At 43.6% G+C, this 20,960-nt stretch overlaps 1 protein-coding gene across 1 annotated transcript in view; it reads left to right on the top strand.

Moving 5' to 3' along the window:
• The window catches only part of LOC120989835 (microsomal triglyceride transfer protein), a 110,964-nt gene that overhangs the window by 36,982 nt on the left and 53,022 nt on the right, over positions 1-20,960 (top strand). Inside the window, exons 4-5 of the mRNA XM_040418189.1 lie at positions 19,434-19,541; positions 20,821-20,937. Coding sequence (XP_040274123.1) covers positions 19,434-19,541; positions 20,821-20,937 — 225 coding nt within the window. The remainder of the gene's footprint in view (positions 1-19,433; positions 19,542-20,820; positions 20,938-20,960) is intronic.

The following is a 20,960-nucleotide window of genomic DNA, read 5'->3' as shown; positions in this document are numbered from 1 at the left end:
TGACCACAACAGATGCTGTGCGCCCAAAGATCTCAGCGTCGCAGGGCTGTCATAGGAATGAATAAGGCTACAGCGTGACTTGCGCATTTGCTGCAACCGCAACATGCAAGTTGCCTAAAATTTGTTCTCATCATATTGAACACATGGTCATGCATAGAATATATCATATTCTCTTTCATATTAGTTAAAAGGGTTGTCCCATTTCAACATTTATGGCATACTGATAGTATATGTCACAAATGTCAAATTGTTGTGGGTCCAACCTCTGGGACAAAAATCCATATCCAAAACGGAGCTTCTGAAGTGAAGAGTAAGCAGGCATGCATGTTTGGCCACCCCTCTTTGGTGGGAAGTCTGAAAATAGCCGAGCACCATCAGCCTCAAAGCAGCAAATGGTGAGTTGACCACTTCTGCGTGGCTTGCTCTCCATTCACTGCTAGGGGAATTCCAACAAGAGCCAAGTGGGCTTGCTATTTTTGGAAGTCTCCTAGCAGTGAATGGAGAGGACGCTGCGTATGCGTAATGTGCTCTCTTTCACTTCAGTGGGTTCCAGAAGGTGTTCCAGGCATTTACAGTACTTCTCTTTCAGTAAAATAATATTTTCTGACATTGCTTCTGATCTTGCCCCCAACTTATTTCAGATTGCGTGACCTTGGTCTCATTTTCAGCTTCTTATTAAAGAAGCACTCCCACCAAAAAATGTATTCTATGAACTGTTAGAAAGGTACACGATGTAAACTGTATTGAAGGTCATTTTCTTATCAGTGACTGTATTTGTCAGTCATAACCTCCCTTCTGATCCTCAGCTGTGTCATCTGACCAACACTCTGTCTCTCTAAATGGGAGGCCTCAATGCCAGTCTCATAGGAATGAATAGAGAAGTAGCTGACTTTCTGTCCTGTGTGAGTTGGAGAATCAGAGGAGGATCAGAAGGGAGGTTATTACTCTCCAATACAGTCACCAGTAAGAAGATTACCGTCACTACAATTTACATGTACCTGTCTAACAGGTCAGAGAATACATTTTTTTGTGGGAGTGCTTCTTTAAAAGCACCTCCTTTCTGAACCTTATTTAAATGTTTAACAAGATTTTGATCCTGTCATCCCTTACCTCTCTTTCCTCAAGGCTGTATAATTTAAGTTTAAGTACTGTATTTCTTATGTTTTTTGCTGAAGACCCTCCACCATTTTTTCATTCATCTATTTATTTAATTGTGAGAGCATAATGCTGACTTTGGGTGGTTTTTGAGAGGCTAGTGCTGATTTTCCCTTCCAATAACATGACTAAAAATAAAGGAAAAAAAATATCAAGAAAGGCATAAGTATCTTCTGCATCGGTTTTCGTTTAGTTGATCCTATATATGTGCCATATACCTCACCACCTTTCTACCTTACTTGACAAATTTCCACAGTCTGGTAAAAAATAGCTGGGCACTCACTGATACTTGGAACCACACAGATTTATTGACAATAAAACATGCAACAATGGCAAATATTCGAATAAAAAGATGGCATATAATATCAATGACACAATAAATCGATGACCTATAATAAAATCGAAACCATGCGACTTAAAAGATACCACATGATAAAATGCTCGTAAAGAGGATCGTCCTATAATGAAAAATCGTGTAATGGATAATCTCTCTTCCTAGAATGCGAAAAGCCAAATCACATGGCGCGTGTGCGGCGTCCCGCTACACAGGCCTAGAGAAGCGTGTTTGAACAGAAAACCAAAGCGATGTTTGAAAGGAAAAGCCACAGCGATTCGAATGATAGTATGCCGTATAAAGCCGAAAGTCTTGAGACACTGGTGTTGTATGCTAACAGATACACTTACGTGTCCACGATTCTACCCTTTGATTAAGCCCTTTGATTGAAGCGTTTCTTGTTCACATCACACGCTGACCAGCAGGCATGTATCGATATCTGATGAACCTTCGGGCCAATGACATCCTTACACAGGTAGGCGGGTAGTTTTACTCCTCCACGACTAACGGCTTGTAGTTAGTAATGGCTGTGTTGATCCGTAGATAAAAAATCGCGTGGCAAAAATGTCATGCCAGAAGTGGTATATAGTCCAATATGATGATTCGAACGAGGGCCTCTTTGTTCTTGAATTGGGGGCCAGTAGTACCAAACGTGTTTAGGGACTGTATATCATCCCTTCCTCAGTGGTTCTGAGGAAGGGATTAGAGTTGAGCGAACCTGAACTGTGAAGTTCGGATTCGTACCGAACTTTACGATTTTTTTTTTTCCACCCGAACATTTACGTAAAAGTTCGGGTTTGGTGTTCGGCGATTTCTATGGTGCTTTTTTTAAAGGCTGCAAAGCAGCCAATCAACAAGCGTCATACTACTTGCCCTAAGAAGCCATCACAGCCATGCCTACTATTGGCATGGCTGTGATTGGCCAAGTGCACCATGTGACCCAGCCACCTTAAAAGCTGGAGTCACGTAGCGCTGCATGTCACTCTGCTCTTCACTAGTGTAGGGATAGGTTGCTGCTGCTGAGGGAGAGATTAGGCAGGGAGAAATACAACGAAGTCCTGAAATTCTGCACATCTACAGATGAGAATCATCGATCTTTTGTGGGTTCAGAGCACACAGGTTTTGTGCCTGCCCTGAGCGTTTTTTTCAGACACTTTTTTTCAGTGGTCATCGGCGGCTATTTTACCGCAATTGCAGTGCACCAGCACAGCATTGCATGATCTGACGCTTGTCTTCAGGCCATACCGCTCTGACCCAATCTGTGTGTGACCGTACCCATTTAGAAGTAGCTGAACTAAAGCTATTTTGCTGAGAATCTGTCATATTAACCAGCCCATATACACCACTGTGACACTATCTGTGTGTGACCAAACCTATTTAGAAGTAGCTGAAATAAATCTATTTTGCTGGGAATCTGTCATATTAACCAGCCCATATATACCGTTCCCTTTATTTTTTATTTCTTGCTTGGCGGAACGCTAATCATGAGGAAAAATTCTAATAAGGGACACGGTCGTGGTGGTGGTGTTGGTGGAGACACTGCTGCAGGGAGAGGACGTGGCCGTTCGGGCCCAGCTACACGTCCTAGTGAACCAACTACTTCGGGTCCCAGTAGGCGCCAGAATATCCAGAGATATTTGGTCTGGCCTAATGCCGTTCTAAGGATGGTAAGGCCTGAGCAAGTACAGGCGATAGTCGATTGGGTGGCTGACAGTGGATCCAGCGTGTTCACATTATCTCCCACCCAGTCTTCTGCAGAAAGCGCACAGGTGACGCCTGAAACCCATAACCATCAGTCTGTCACATCACCCCCGTGCATATCAGGGAACCTGTCTGAGCCTCAAGTCATGCAGCAGTCTCTTATGCTGTTTGAAGACTCTGCTGGCAAGGTTTCCCAAGGGCATCCACCTAGCCCTTCCCCAGGGGTGGAAGACATAGAATGAACTGACGCACAACCACTTATGTTTCCTGATGAGGACATGGGAATACCACCTCAGCACGTCTCTGATGACGAAACACAGGTGCCAACTGCTGCGTCTTTCTGCAGTGTGCAGACCGAAAAGGAGGTCAGGGAGGAAGACTGGGTGGAAGACGATGCAGGGGACGATGAGATCCTAGACCCCACATGGAATGAAGGTCGTGCCACTGACTTTCACAGTTCGGAGGAAGAGGCAGTGGTGAGACCGAGCCAACAGCGCAGCAAAAGAGGGAGCAGGCTGCAAAAGCAGAGCAGCCGTGGAAAAGACAGTTCGCCTGCTACTGGCCACCGCCACCAGGGACCGAGCACACCAAAGGCAGCTTCAAGGAGTTCCCTGGCATGGCACTTCTTCACACAATGTGCTGATGACAAGACCCGAGTGGTTTGAATGCTGTGCCATCAGAGCCTGAAGCGAGGCATTAACGTTCTGAACCTTAGCACAACCTGCATGACCAGGCATCTTCATGCGAGACACGGGCTGCAGTGGAGTAAGCACCTTCAAAACCAAGAAAGGGCTCAGGCCCCTCCTGCTCCCTCTTCTGCTGCTGCCTTGGCCTCTTCCTCCGCCTCTGGAGGAACGTTGGCACCTGCCACCCAGCAAACAGAGGATGTGCCACCACCACCACCTCCGTCACCAAGCATCTCCACCATGTTACACGGAAGCCCACCTAGCCACCCTCAATCTCTGGCCCTGAATGCCAGCATTTCTAAACTACTGGCCTTTATAATGCTGTCATTCAGGCTGGTGGAGACGGACAACTTCAAACAGCTCATGTCGCTTGCTGTCCCACAGTACATCGTTCCCAGCCGCCACTACTTCTCCAGGAGAGCCGTGCCTTCCCTGCACAACCAAGTATCGGATAAAATCAAGTGTGCACTGCGCAACGCCATCTGTGGCAAGGTCCACCTAACCACAGATACGTGGACCAGTAAGCATGGCCAGGGATGCTAGATCTCCCTAACTGCACACTGGGTAAATGTAGTGGCGGCTGTGCCCCAGGTGGAGAGCTGTTTGGCGCACGTCCTTCCGCCGCCAAGGATCGCAGGGCATCATTCTTTTCCTCCTGTTGCCTCCTCCTCGGCTTCCTCCTCCTCTTATACCACCTCCTCATCCGGTCAGCAACAGACCTTCACCACCAACTTCAGCACAGCCAGGGGTAAAAGTCAGCAGGCCGTTCTGTAACTGATGTGTTTGGGGGACAGGCCCCAAACCGCGCAGGAGTTGTGGCGGGGTATAGAACAGATCAACGATTGGTTGCTGCCAGTGAGCCTCAAGCCCGGCCTGGTGGTGTGCGATAATGGGCGAAATCTCGTTGCAGCTCTGGGACTAGCCGGTTTGACGCATATCCCTTGCCTGGCGCATGTGCTGAATTTGGTGGTGCAGAAATTCATTCACAACTACCCCAAGATGTCTGAGCTGCTGCATAAAGTGCAGGCCGTCTGTGCGCGCTTCCGCCGTTCTCATCCTGCCGCCACTCTCCTGTCTGCGCTACAGCGTAACTTCGGCGTTGCCGCTCACCGCCTCATATGCGACGTGCCCACCAGGTGGAACTCCACCTTGCACATGCTGGAGAGACTGTGCGAGCAGCAGCAGGCCATAGTGGAGTTTCAGCTGCAGCACACACAGGTGAGTCGCACTGTGGAACAGCACCACTTCACCACCAATGACTGGGCCTCCATGCGAGACCTGTGTGCCCTGTTGCGCTGTTTCGAGTACTCCACCAACATCGCCAGTGGCGATGACTCCGTTATCAGCGTTACAATACCACTTCTATGTCTCCTTGAGAAAACACTTAGGGCGATGATGGAAGATGATGTGGGCCAGGCAGAGGAGGAGGAGGAAGAGGGGTCATTTCTAAGACTTTCAGGCCAGTCTTTTAGAAGTGACTCAGAGGGAGGTTTTTTGCAACAGCAGAGGCCAGGTACAAATTTGGCCAGCCAGGGCCCACTACTGGAGGAGGATAAGGAGGAGGATGAAGCATGTTCACAGCAGGGTGGCACCCAACGCAGCTCGTGCCCATCACTGGTGCGTGGCAGGGGGGATATGGAGGACGCAGACGATACGCCTCCCACAGAGGACATTGTCCTTACCTCTGGGCAGCCTGGCACACATGAGCGACTACATGCTGCAGTGCCTGCTCAACGACTGCAGAGTTGCCCACATTTTAACATGTGCTGACTACTGGGTGGCAACCCTGCTGGATCCACGTTACAAAGACAATGTGCCGTCCTTAATTCCCTCACTGGAGCGTGATAGGAAGATGCGCCACTACAGGCGCACGCTGGTAGAGGCGCTCCTGAGAGAATTCCCGACTGACGCCGGGGGACAAGTAGAAGCACAAAGCGAAGGCAGGGGAGGAGGAAGAGGTCGCCAATGCAGCTGTGTCAGTGCCAGCACCTCAGAAGGCAGGGTTAGCATGGCCGACATGTGGAAAAGCTTTGTCACCTCGCCGCAAAACAACCGGCTCCAACTGCTGATATGAAGCGTGTTAGCAGGAGGCAGCATTTGACCAACATGGTGGAACAGTACCTGTGCACACGACTACACGTACTGACTGATGGTTCTGCCCCATTCAACTTCTGGGTCTCCAAATTGTCCACATGGCCAGAGCTTGCCCTGTATGCCTTTGAGGTGCTGGCCTGCCCTGCAGCCAGTGTACTCTCTTAACATGTATTTAGCATGGCAGGAGGCGTTATTACAGACAGACTCAGCCGCCTGTCCACAGCCAACGTGGACAAGCTCACGTTCATTAAAATGAACCAGGCCTGGTTCCCACAAGACTTGTCTGTACCTTGTGCAGAATAGACAGTTCTAACGGCCTCAACCATCTATCCTTGTACTCAAGTGCACTTATTCCTTTTTTTTTTTTTATATGTCCCAATATTTTGGGGGATACCCCTATGTAAAATTGCTAAATAACACACATCTGTGTTGGCTACCTATTCCTCCTTCGCCGCTGCTTCCACTAAGACCGCCACGTAAGCCTACACCGCCACATCCACCCATTCACCGCCTCCTCAACCTCTTCCTCCTAGATCATTCCTAATTTTTATTTGAGGTCTTTTATGTTATTTTATTTCATTTCCCTATCCACATTTGTTTGCAGAGCATTTGCCATGCTCTTAAGCACATTTTGCTGCTTTTGCAGCCCTCTAGCTCTTTCCAGGGCTATTTTAGTGGCAAAAGTTCAGGTCCCCATTGACTTTAAAGTTCGGCCGAACCTGCCGAACCCGAACACCCAGGTGTCCGCTCAACTCTAGAAGGGACGATATACAGTCCCAAAATGCATTTGGTACTACTGCCCCCCAATTCAAAAACAGAGGCCTTCTTTCGAATCACGTATTGGACTATATACCACTTCTGGCATTACATTTTTGCCACGTGATTTTTTTTTATCTACGGATCAACAGAGCCATTACTAACTACAAGCCGTTAGCCGTGGAGGAGTAAAACTACCCGCCTACCTGAGTAAGGGCGTCATTGGCCTGAAGGTTCATCAGCTATCGATACATGCCTGCTGGTCAGCGTGTGATGTGAACAAGAAACGTTTCAATCGAAGGGCTTAATCAAAGGGTAGAATCGTGGACACGTAAGTGTATCTGTTACCATACAACACCAGTGTCTCAAGACTTTCGGCTTTATACGGCATACTCTATCATATTCGAATCGCTGTGCCTTTTCCTTTCAAACATTGCTGTGGTTTTCTGTTCAAACACGCTTCTCTAGGCCTGTGTAGCGGAATGCCGCACACGCGCCATGTGATTTGGCTTTTCGCATTCTAGGAGGAGAGATTATCCATTACACAATTTTCCATCATAGGACGATCCTCTTTACGAACATTTTATCGTGTGGTATCTTTTAAGTCGCATGGTTTCGATTTTATTATATGTCATCGATTATGTCATTGATATTAGATGCCATCTTTTTATTTGAATATTTGCCATTGTTGCATGTTTTATTGTCAATAAATCTGTGTGGTTCCAAGTATCAGTGAGTGGCCAGCTATTTTTTACCATATTTTGTACCAGTATAGTGGGTGAGTCTGTATCAGCTGTGAGCACCACTCCTCCGTGATCTAACACTCTTGTGCAGCCTAATTACCATTATCATATTTCCACAGTCGACTGCCACAATTAAAGGGGCTTACAAGATTGGAAAGACATGGCTTCCAGAAACAATGGCAGACCAATTCATTGGTTATGTCTGGTATTGCAGCTGCGATACATTGATGTGACTGGAGCTGAGCTGCAGTATCACACTTGTGGAGATGTGGGGCAGTGTTTTTGAAGAAAGTAGGCATGTTTTTCTAATCCTGGACAACCCTTTTAAAGACTAAGACATTTTTCTTACAAAATACGGTTTCTTATAGGTTGTAGAGTTCTGTTGCAGTAGTTATTTTAGCAGTGTTGCTTGGCCCATAATGGCACACAAGAAATTCCGTATTTTGCTTGTTATCTTCAAATGTACAAAAGCTGATTTCCTCCTTTTTAATGGGATAAGGTTTCATCTACATTGTGAACCCCATGCTGAGATAACGTTGGCATCTGACTACATGGTATGCTGATGCCCACTGGTGTAACATTCTTTTCAAGTTGATGGTTATTCACACAGCCGTATTTTTGTTTAGTTTGCTATCTGTTACTATTACAAGTAAATGGGTCCAAACATGAGATGAGAGCATTAAAGGCTTGAGATTGACAGGCCCAGGCAAGATGTCTGTCCCTGTCATTCAATGGAGAGAGCAGAGTCTCTTGAGCAGTGGGGACAGCCCCTCGCTGCTCAAGCAGGCTGAGTTAGGAAAGAATTTGCTTCAAACTAATCGATTCGCTCCCCTCTAGTCCAAACCTAGAAACTCGCTGAAGGCCCTATTCTGGTCTGTTTTGCAGATCTGACTCATGCATTGCATGAGGGAGGGGGGGGGAATGGAGAGCACAATGAAGCCATTCGTGTGCTGTCTGCCTTTTTTTTATTTTTTATTTTTTTTATCCATTTTTTTACAGACGTGAAAAAATAGACAGTCATGTAAATGAGCCCTTAGGTAGTTTCCCAATACCTTCTGAATAGTAGCTCCAAAACAGAGCTTGATTTTAGCGCAAAGTTCATTTTGCTATTCATGAGTCATCTTACATGGAAGAGGTTACACTAGGACAGCACAAAGGGTAATTCCTAGAATAGTGCGTAATGCAGTGTTATCACTTCTTATTATACACTAAACATTTTAAAATCAAACAGGTTCTTAACCTGGAGTCCATATAGAAGCTATTGGATTGATGTGAGCAATAAGAAAACATAATACTAGTTGAATGTGTCACCACAGACATTATCACATTTTAGTTGTTTTAGATATTACAAAATATTGTTTGCGCTGAAACCTAGTTAAAGGGTCAATAGATTCACCTGATGAATCTGCGGCACAAAAAGGTTGAAATCCCTTGGTTTGAAAATAAACCATACAGAAGACAGTTCCTGTTACTCTCTAACAGCAAATCAGCAGTGAGGAGAAGTTGCGTGGCTTGGCGGTTGTGTATTGATGCTGCCCCTCAATACAACTTGATGGGAGGGTATGGACACAGCTGAGTGAAGGTCCTCAGATGCTTCTGGTGAAAAAACAGTGATGGCATATCTGAGCAAATGCCAACACTTCCTCTAATGGAAATAACCCTTGAAAGAAAATGAAGTACAAGAACCTGTATACAGTTTCTTAAGACTTGTGGCTCCAGGAGGGCATCTTGAAAATTGTAATACCAAAAAAACTGGTTTTGGAACTAAAAGTGGCCCCATGATGTAGGTGGCCCTAGTAATGCCCCCTATAGTGCCCCAGTATTAAAAAATATGCCCCTGGTAATGGTCTCTATAGTACCCCAGTATTAACATTCCCCAGTAATGCTCCTATAATGTCCCCAGTAATAAAAATTCACCCGTAGTGCCCCCCAGTAATGCTACCTATAGTGCCCCAGTATGTTTCCCACAGTTGTGGTCCTTTAATAAAGCTTTGTGTCAATATGTCTGTGTCTGGTTTATCTGCTGTCTTTAACTGTATGTGGAAATGTCAAAGCTCAAGTGTAATCGCCTTAAACCATTTATAATTTCAATCAAGATAGTACTGTTGTTATCTTTGTCTAGTGAAGGTTGCAGTCCTGGAGTGCACTCACCTGTCCCTTTTTGACTTTTTATATTTTTTAATATAAGACTAATGGTGAAAGTGTAATTGCCATTTCAAAAGCAGTAGAGACAGTCATTTTAATAACTCTCGTAATACTTTATTAGGAAAATATATATGTAATTTTATTTAGGAAAAAATGGTCTACCCTAAAGAGAATCCATCTTCTGTATTCTACTGAACTCTGAATACAGCTTATTATAAGATGCAGAGGTCGGCTTCTCAGCCTGCCTCTGCTCTCTCTGCCTAATTGTCTCGTTATGTGTAACTAGCCTATATTAAGGGGGGTTACCATGATTTGTACTGAGTCCCTTCCCTGCACTAAGAGTCAGTGCCTATATCATCTGCTGAACGCTGCATCCCTGCTCCTCTATCTTCCCAGTGCTAACCAGAAACTCACTATGAAGATAGAGATGACAGTAAGTCTACTGTGTGCCTGTGTTAATTACAGTGCTGTTCATTGTCTTCCCAGCTTCGTCCCTGGTTAGTTATTAGGCATTTTGTAGATGGAGAACCGCACTGCAGCGAACAGTAAGTTCTAGACACAGGCTCATAGTACAATAACACTACCCTCTATCTTCCCAGTAAGTTTTTGGTTAGCACTGGGAAGATAAGGAGAGGAGCGGGGTTGCAGCGCTCAAAGCTGATAGCAGATTATATGGGCACAGACTCGGTACAAGGAAGGGACCCAGTATAAATAATAGTAAACACCTTATTAAAATAGGTAAACATAGGGAAGCAGTGGCTGGGGCAAAAGCAGATTCAATACCTCTGCATTTTACAGTTCGGCCTTATTCACTCTACCGTAGCAGGTCCATGCCTGTATTGCAGCCCACAAACAGCGGGTCCATTCACCACACCTTCAGAGGGCACACAGTGGGCACGGTCAGAGCCCGTGCATTGCAGACCGAAAATTGCGGACTGCAGCACAGGCATGGCTGGTACACGGTTGTGTGCATGAGGCCTAGGCTAAGCCATATTCTGCGTTCAGTGGAACACTGAAGACGGATTCTCCTTTGCAGTGCTCGGAGTGTTGCTAAAGGGACCTTTTAGAGCCAGTGTTTTAATAAAATGGCACTTTTTTACCTAATAAAGTATATTAAATAAGTTATTAACATGACTGTCCCAACAATTTTTTTCTGTTTAAGCAGGCTAAGCCAAACATCTAATATGTATGGGAGCCTTTCAGCTCTCCCTCAACGTCAGACATGGTGGATAACGATCGAGCAGTGTTATTTCAACACCCCATTCATTTAGTTCTAGGGGAGATAAGCCGCTGTCAGAGGTGTCTGACAGCAGCTTTCTCCCCTCTCCCATTCAGCTGATCAAGCATGTGTATAGGGAGGGAGGGGAGTGGTAATCTGGAGAGATAGCTGTCAGCCAAAGCTATCTAATGGGCATGGCACGTCTGTGGTGCAACACATTTCAGGAAAGTCATAAGGGAATTTAAAAAGATTATAAAGTCAAACGTGGCCATGTTAAGAAGAATGAGAACTTTATAATTATTATTATTCTGCCATTTAAATCTTACTAATGCTCGGCCTGGGTCTGTGCTGCATGTACAGTAAATCTACATAGGTCACATCTTATCCCTGCATGGCTGGTTTCACATTATGTTTTAGCACTTTGCTAGGCTTTCTATTCAGGATATACGTATGAATACCCAAAAGTGGTAATCAAATTTATACCACAACAAGTACATTCACTTTTTAATCTTTCAGAGTTAAAAGGATTCATCCATGGACTCAGTTTGACCTGCTTTCTGTTTGATGACAGCCAGAATAGCATAGTCTATCAAGCAACAAAGCCAGAAACTAATGGAAGCAGGTCCTTTGACCTAAAGTGAATGTACCATTTGCAGTACATACGTTTGAATACGGCTTTCGAGTATTAAAATGTATACCCCCCAAGAGAAAGTCCAACAGGGGGCTAAAAGGTAATGTTAACCCAGCCTACACTGCATGGACAGTGGTGAAAATAAGTATTTGATACACTGGCGATTTTGCAAGTTTTCCCACCTACAAAGAATGGAGGTCTGTAATTTGTATCGTAGGTACACGTCAACTGTGAGAGACAGAATCTAAAGAAAAATACAGAAAATCACATTGTATGATTTTTTTAAATAATTAATTTGCATTTTATTGCATGAAATAAGTATTTGATCACCTACCACCCAGCAAGAATTCTGGCTCTTACAGACCTGTTAGTTTTTCTTTAAGAAGCCCTCCTACTCTGCACTCATTACCTGTATTAATTGCACCTGTTTGAACTCATTACCTTGATTGTGTGGACAGATGTCTTTTATAAATCACACTCCAACCTCTCGACCATGGCTAAGACCAAAGATCTGTCTAAGGGCCCCAGGGACAAAATTGTAGACCTGCACAAGGCTGCGATGGGCTCCAGGACAATAGGCAAGCAGCTTGGTGAGAAGGCAACAACTGTTGGCGCAATTATTATAAAATGGAGGAAACGCAAGATGACTGTCAACCTTCCTTGGACTGGGGCTCCATGCAAGATCTCGCCTTGTGGGGTAAGGATTCTGAGAAAAGTAAGGAATCGGCCCAGAACTACATGGGAGGACCTAGTCAATGACCTGAAGAGAGCTGGGACCACAGTCTAAATATTACCTTTAGTAACACACTACGCCGTCATGGATTAAAATCCTGCAGGGCACTTAAGGTCCCCCTGCTCACTCCAGCACATGTTCAGGCTCGTTTGAAGTTTGCCAATGACCATCTGGATGATCCAGAAGGAGGCATGGGAGAAAGTCATGTGGTCAGATAAGACCAAAATAGAACTTTTTGGTATCAACTCAACTCGCTGTGTTTGGAGGAAGAAGGATAAGTACAACCCCAGGAACACCGTCCCAACCATGAAGCATGGGGGTGGAAACATCATACTTTGGGGGTGCTTTTCTGCAAAGGACAGGACGACTGCAACTTACTGAAGGGAGGATGGATAGGGCCATGTATTGCAAGATTTTGGCCAACAACCTCCTTCCCTCAGTAAAAGCATTGAAGATGGGTCGCGGCTGGGTCTTCAAGCATGACAATGAACTGAAACACACAGCCAGGGAAACTAAGGAGTGACCCCGTTAAAGCATTTCAAGGTCCTGGAGTGGCTTAGCCAGTCTCCAGACCTGAACCCATTTGAAAATCTTTGGAGGGAGCTGAAACTCAATGTAGCCCAGCGACAGTCCTGAAACCTGAAATATCCGGAGAGGATCTTTATGGAGGAGAGGACCAAAGTCCCTGCTGCAGTGTGTGCAAACTTGGTCAAGAACTACAGGAAACATCTGACCTCTGTAACAGACAAAGGTTTCTGTACCAAATATTAAGTTCTGTTTTTTTTACTTATTTCATGCAATAAAATGCAAATTATTTAAAAATCATACAATGTTATTTTCTGGCTTTGTTTTTAGATTCTGTCTCTCACAATTGAAGTGTACCTACGATAAAAATTACAGCCCTCTTCATTCGTTATAGGTGGAAAAACTTGCAAAATCGCCAGTGTATCAAATATATTTTCCCCACTGTATAGTAGTTGCCATATGTACATGGCCGTTGATATTATTAAAGGATCTATTGGATGATTGATTGGATGAAGTAGACACTTGGTAACCTGATAACCTGATAAAGCTGTTCTCCGTACAATTTACAGAAGAGAGGGTACATGTGTGTCCTCATCAGTGTCAAGCCTGGAGGAGCATTACAAAAAGTAAAGAATATTTAAAAATAACCGATTCTAACTCTATTTTATTTCAAGTACTGTTCTGTTTCTGATATTTGAAGGAATATTGTACTATGAATAGTGTGTGGCAATGTGGCAATGGACATAAAGAAAGTACATGAACTTGGCATGTGCCAATGCATACTGTATTTTGAAGGAATCTTTTCCTAGAAGTGGTTCTCACGAAGGCACCATATGATAGCACTTTGAATAGCTATTTGTTCACAATATATGGATTTGTAAAGCTACATACAGGATCATTACAATGTGCATGAGCCTGTAGGTCGTTTCAGGATTTGCACTAAAATTGTAAAGTTGGAAGGAGTGTTCACATTTTCAAATATTAATGTTTTTATCCAACTAAAAATAAAAAAACACAGAATTTTGTGCAAAATATTTTTTTTATGTTTTGAATGTACACACACATCACTCGTCATTGGTTGGTACAAACCTATAGACATTATGAAAAGTGATTGACTGTACTTCGCAATATTATTTTAATTTTCACTATAGTCAATGGAGCCAGTGAGCCTCCAGTAACACTCAGCTATGCCGGATCCAGAGAGCTCCGGTAGGCTGTCCTCTGCTGAAACAGCTTTCTGAAACTACCGGCAGTGTGAAAGAAGCCTTATTCTGTCAGGATGCCGTCTCTAGGGAATATTAGTCAGGCCGGTTTCAATGTTGCAACATAGAATTTCAGAGATTATACTGTATGGTCTTACAGTCACGCTGGAAAAATAGATACAAAGTCCTAAAGTGTAATTCAGCAGATAAAAAGTAGTTCAAAGACTCCTCAACTAGTGACACGTCACCTCCTGCATAATATTGTAACACTTGGCATAACAGTACATTGAAATATTTAAAAAAGTCAACGTTTTTATAGGGCTGGTAGCAAATAATTTCATGTCTGCTGTGCCTCACCCTCTTTCCAGCATCTTATTGTAGACAGAAGAAGATACTCATGACCGCAAAGAGCAGGGGTTAGATATTTTTTTTTTATTGTGTTTAGTATAAACTAATATCGCATCCTGTAAAAAGTGATTTTCACTATACAGTTCAAGGGTTAACTGTTCCTGCAATGAATGAGGACCCCAAAAAGCTAGTTGCAGCTTTTGCATTGTATTGTAGGAAATACTTGCATTCCCCATAAAATAAATCAGGAACATCTTTTCTTGCAGCTCTGTGCCTTTCCTCTGTCATGCCATTCCTCTGTTATTCCTCCTGGAAGTATTTGAATCAATTGACGACTGGGTGTTCCCTTTCTCCTAGTCAGTGGGATGCGTCCAGAATGTTTACTTTATTTATACATTTTCAGCCGGTATTCTTTTGACATGTCATAAATGTGGCAGAGCAATCCCAAGAGCCATACATTTTTATATTTTTTTGTTTTGACTTCAAAAACTGCATCGCATTCAAATAGTATGGGATACCTTTAAGGCCTATATGAGGGGAATAATGGTCAGTTACATTGCAAACCTGAGAAAGGAGAAAAATGAGAACTTAAAAGAACAAGCCTCCTCAGCTACACAACTTTTCTATATAAATAGGACAGAGGAAAATAGGGAAACTATGCAGAAGACTACACAGGCATACTCTAACTTCTTGCTGGAGAAGGCACAACAGAGTCTATTCTTTAAGGGGCAAAATTACTTTACTGAATCGGGGCGACCGGGGAAACTCCTATCTAGGGTGATCTCGAGCCAGGAATCGAAAAAAAATATAGATAATATACGATTGGTTAATGGGAGGATGGTTAGGGGACAAAACTCCATAGAGAAGGTCTTCCTTGATTACTTCTCAGACCTTTATAGAGCCGACTGCAGGATCACTGGTAAAATTATGGACTCTTATCTTGATGGTATTGTCTTTCCTATTATTACTCCGGCTCAAAAGAAGGTACTTGAGGCCGATCTCTCTATTCAGGAGCTCGAAGGGGCAATTAAACTATGCTCTGGGAACTCCACCCCCGGTTCAGACGGACTCCCATATGAATTTTATGGTAAATCTAAGGAGGTTGTTTTTCCTAGATTGCTGGAGGTCCTTGCTGAATCGGTGGAGAAGGGGAACCTGCCGGGTTCAATGATGGAAGCTGTAATAATACTAATTCCGAAAAAAGGTAAGGACCCCATAGATTTGGGATCCTATAGACAGATCTCATTGCTGAACGCGGATGTAAAGCTCCTGGCGAGGATCCTGGCCACAGGACTTTCTGGGGTTATCTCCTCCATTGTCCATCCGGACCAGAACGGCTTCATTCCCAACAAAGGTACTCATCATAATCTTCATCGGCTCTTTGCCAACATACAGGCTCTTGGGGGGTCTGCCTGCTCCATCCTGTCTTTAGATGCCTCTAAGGCCTTTGACAGGGTGGAGTGGTGATTCCTATGGAGGGTTATAGCGAGGATGGGCTTTGGGGAGAGATTTATAAATATGATTAAAACATTGTACAAATCCCCTACTGCTAAGCTGAGTCTCAACGGGAGCCTTACTGCCAGTATTGACCTAAATAGAGGTACTCGCCAGGGCTGCCCACTATCTCCACTCCTATTTGATATTTATATTGAGCCCCTGGCCTTGGCTATTAGGCAGGATGTTCAAATTAAAGGCTTTGGAACATTAGGAGTGGAAGATCTCATTTCTCTATATGCGGATGATGTCCTTTTCTTCTCAGACAATACAGAAATAACTGTCCCAAGAATTATCCGTATGGTTAAACTATTTGGTGAGGTATCAGGCCTAGATATAAACTGGTCAAAGACCACTTTGATGCCAATAGACTCGGTGCCCCAAAAGGAGTCATTGATAACCCAGCTAGATGTTGTCGATACTTTTCAATACTTGGGTATGACGATATCTCCCAAGGTTGAAAATTCTGTACATCTTAACCTGATCCCATTGATAACAAAAACTAGGGCAAAAATAGGGATTTGACTGAGACTTCCTTTATCCAGAGCTGACCGAGTTTCACTGGTTAAAATGGTAATTCTACCCCAATTCCTCTATGTTCTTAGGAATATACCTATTTGGATAGAGGATAAATATTTCAAACTGGAAAGAATAATTAATGACTTAGTTTGGGGAAGAAAACCAGTGAGACTCAAACTGGAATATCTATATAAACTGCTGGAGCATGGGGGTTTAAATCTCCCATGCTTTAAAGGCTACTTTATTGCTGCTCAGCTATGGATGTGTAATGAATGGCCAAATAGTACACTTCCAAGTAGCCTAGTAAGAGGCTCTGTGCATAATAATATATTTACGCTTCTGGAATCTGGGCTACTGACTAACAGGGATCGGGGTTATAAAGGGACTACAAAATTACTATTGAAAATGTGGGCTATTACTAGAGGATGGCTGGGGGTAAAGGGATCACTTATATTCACGCCTCTCTGGCACAATATTCACTTACAGATTTTAGATGGTATAGCAATGGATCAATTCTGGCAAAAGAATGGGATTATTTATATGGCACAGGTTGTTAAGAATAGAGAAATTAAGTCGTTCGTGGAATTATCACATAGCGTAGAGAATCTATCTTGGTTTAGGTATTTTCAGCTTCGGTCGACACTTTTTAGTTTAGATGATAAATCACTGTTAGAAATAGATAATTCTTCTTTGTTAAATGAGAGGTTTGGGAAGATACCATTTAAGAATGAAGATTTCAAATATATATAAATTACTAATTAAGTCACGATTCTTTGAGACACGATCACCAGGACAAAGGGCCTGGGAGATGGATTGCCCAAACATACAAATGGTAGGGTGGGGGAGTATTTTCACTAATCCAGATGTACTTTCTCACAATTCTAATCACGCTCTAATACAGTTTTTAATATTTATCACAGACTATGTCACCCTATCTGGTTAAACAAGTGTGGATTAAGAGCTACCTCCAAGTGTCCTCGATGTGATACTGTTGGTGCGGATTATTTGCATATGATCTGGGCATGCCCAGAACTTGGAGCATACTGCAGTGGTATCAATAATCTCCTCACCCATCAGTTAAAAATACGGATCCCTCTTGAGCCACAATTGTTTTTACTGAACGATCTTTCGACATTAAGTAGTCATAAATCCCAAAAGATCCTATTAGGTAGAACACTATTATTGGTCAGGCTCCTGATCAGTTTGAGCTGGTTCGCACGCCAAGCCCCAGAGGTAAATAATTGGATAAACCTGGTTAACAAGGTTAAAAACTATGAATGGATTCTCTATAAGCAGAGAGGTGGATTAGAGAAATGGACTAAGATATGGGATGGTTGGTAGTTCTGATATGATTGTACGTAGAGTATATTTTTCCTTTTTTTTCCTCTTCTCTCTCTCCCCTTCTCCCTATTTCTTTTCGAGGGGGGGTTGGGGGGGGGGGGGAGGGGGTGGACGCATCCCAGGGTGGGGGGTAACTGGGTCAAGGGAAACTGCATCGTAAAATGTGAATGTGTAACCCCAGCCCTACTGTCCAGTTGTGTACCTCTGGGAGCATCACTTGTCAACCCAGCTTCTTATCCACTAGAAGAGAGCAATCAAAGATCCTACTAAACAAAGGCTAGCAGGGTTTTTGAAAACAGTGAGGATTTGATACAAAAAGTATAGTAAAAGAATGTATAACTTTCTGACAATCTACATGCAGTTTGTATGTCCTCTCTGTATTTGTATGGGTTTCTTCTCACAGTCCAAACAACATACTGATAGGTTATTTGGCTCCCTATGATAATGAAATTATCTTTAATGTGTGCCTGCCTGAAATAGGAAAATTAACATTGTGAGCCCCATTGGGGACAAAGACTGACATAAACGTTGACAACTTCCAAATGAATAAAAAAAACTCAGTCTTAAACTTATAGGATGAGATTTGTCATCCCCTTCCTCCAGTTTTTAAATGCAACTTTTTGAGGGAAAAGTCACAAGTGCCTCTTTTTACACGATCCTCAGCACTTTTCCAAAAGGGGCGTGGAAATGGTGGGAAAGGGAGCGGTTAACAGCAGAGACAAATTTATCTTCACTTAGGCCTCTTTCACGCAAGCGTGACGGATTAGGGTCCGGATGCGTTTAGGTTGCGTTCAGTGAAACTCGCACCATTTTGCAAGCAAGTTCAGTCAGTTTTGTCTGCGATTGCGTTCAGTTGTTCAGTTTTTTCCACACTAGTGCAATGCGTTTTGATGCGTTATTCACGTGCGTGATAAAAAACTGAAGGTTTACAAACAACATCTCTTAGCAACCATCAGTGAAAAACGCATTGCATCCGCACTTGCTTCCGGATGCGATGCGTTTTTCACTGAAGCCCCATTCACTTCTATGGGGCCAGGGCTGCGTGAAAAACGCAGAATATAGAACATGCTGCGTTTTTCACGCAACGCAGAACTGATGCGTGAAAAAAAAAAAAACGCTTATGTACACAGACCCATTGAAATAATTGGGTCAGGATTCAGTGTGGGTGCTATGTGTTCACGTCACGCATTGCACCCGCGTGGAAAACTCGTTCGTGCGAAAGGGGCCTTACACCAGTTTTCTGGAGCAAATGAAGTCAGAAATCTACGCCAGCTCTGGGCTGTCTATTCTATTTAGGCGCACGGTCTGCCAGAGGATGCGCTTAATTTAAGACTAGGCCTGCGCCTCATAAATTAGGAGCAGTGCAGGGGATATCAAGACCGGCACAGAAAGCACATACATTTAACAAAAGTGGTGTAAAGGAAAACTGGCTTAGTTGCCCATAGCGACCAATCAGATTCCACTTTTCATTTTTCATAGCTCTTTTGGAAAATGAAAGGTGGAATCTGATTGATTGCTATGAGCAACTAAGGCAGTTCTACTTTACACCAGTTTTGATGGAGCTCCCCCTATAGACTATCAGTCTATGTGAAGTAATAAAATTACTGATCATACCTCAGTGATGGATAATATATGAAGATAAAGGGGTCTAGCTCAACTAAACCAACAACCAATAACCCCAAAAAAAGTAATGGACGATATAATAAGTCTAGTTTATTAAATCTCGCATATGTGAAGTAATAGAAAGGTGTAAATGCATTGTGTGCAATGTTAGGTCTGCTTACCAAATGTATGTTTGTTTCCTTAGGTGAAAACACTGTATCTGTACCAGAATGAACCCACACTCCTTACTAACATCAAGAGAGGCTTGGCAAGCTTATTCCAGATCCAGCTCAGCCCTGGCACCGTCACTGAGGTAATAATCTTGCATGATGTGGGCAGCTAACACAAGTGGCGGCTTGTGGCCCAGCAGGAAGCTATCATACCATAAAAGCCCTTGGATTTCAGATTCCAGCATAGGTCATCTCCTGTGCCTGGTATGGTTTTATGCTATGTAGGAAGCAAAACATAGGATGAGAAGAGTCATATTCTTGTGGTGGAAATGTGTAGGATTGTTCAGGAACCGAGGAACCGTGAAACCTGTTTCCTCATAAATCATTTTTTTTCATCTGTCATACATACCCAACATAAGAATGGCAGTAGGATGCTTGAGTATTTGGCTGATCACTCAGATTTCACATATTAGATGCTAGCCACTTTCAAAAGGAGGAGATGAATTATTGAATTAAAGGGGTTGTCTAACCTCCTCCCTTTAGCATTGCAGGGCTGGACTTTTGGTGGTGTGCCTGTGCGTGCAAGACTTTTGGTGGCGTGCCTGTGCGTGCAAGTTTCCAAATCTGCCAATGGTTTAGTTGCAACCTCTGCCAGCTCAGCGCAACTATAACAGCGTACGAGGTGGCTGGGGAGCAAGTTGCTTATAATGCCATTTTATATATAATAAATGTCACATACCAAGGTGAGACAACCTCTTTAATAAGTAATATTATTAGATCTTCTTGTAGAAAGGTGTTATTTTAATCAGAAAAAGACATGCCAGTACTTCCCAATATCAACAGTAAGTACTACACATGGAGCAGTAATAGAGTACACAGACTTCTATAGTGCCTTAAAAGGGCTTTCCAAATCTCTCTATTCCTCAGGATAGGTCATCAGTATCTGGGGGTCTGACACCCAGGACCCCTGACGATTACCTGTTTGAGAAGGCACTTGTGTTGCTCCGCTGCCTTCTCGCAACTTACCAAGCACAGCGGCGTACACTGTATAGCGGCTGTGCTTGATATCGCAGCTAATCTCCATTCATGTCAAATGGGACAGAGCTGCGTGTAGGCCATGTGACTGGTGAACGTGACATCACTAGCCTAGGGTGAGCTGTGAGAAGGCCGCAGCGTTACTGTGAGCAACGCTGTCTTCTCAAACCTCCTGAGTGGGGTTCCTGGGTGTCAGACCCTCACTAATGAGAAACTGATGACCTGTCCAGAGGATAGGCCCATCAGTTGTAAAGTCTCAGAAAACCCTCTTTAATGTACCTCAAAATGTCTGGTTTCATACATATGATGGCTTTTTCTGACAGATTCCTTCTGAAAATCATATTTGCTTGCTTAGATCCCGGTTGATAACTGGATTGCTTATTTCAGGTTGATGTTTCTGGAAATTGTAAAGTTACCTACCAGACAAAGCAAAATCAGGTTACCAAAATCAAGGAACTTGCCAGCTGCAAGATCTCCAAAACTGGATTCACAAACTCCAACAAGGTATGAAATATATTGGGAGGAAT

This window comes from Bufo bufo, chromosome 2 (genome assembly GCF_905171765.1).
Source record: "Bufo bufo chromosome 2, aBufBuf1.1, whole genome shotgun sequence".
NCBI classification, from domain to species: domain Eukaryota; kingdom Metazoa; phylum Chordata; class Amphibia; order Anura; family Bufonidae; genus Bufo; species Bufo bufo.
The sequence above is the reverse complement of the archived record's forward strand: the minus strand, read 5'-3'. Positions and strand labels throughout refer to the sequence as shown.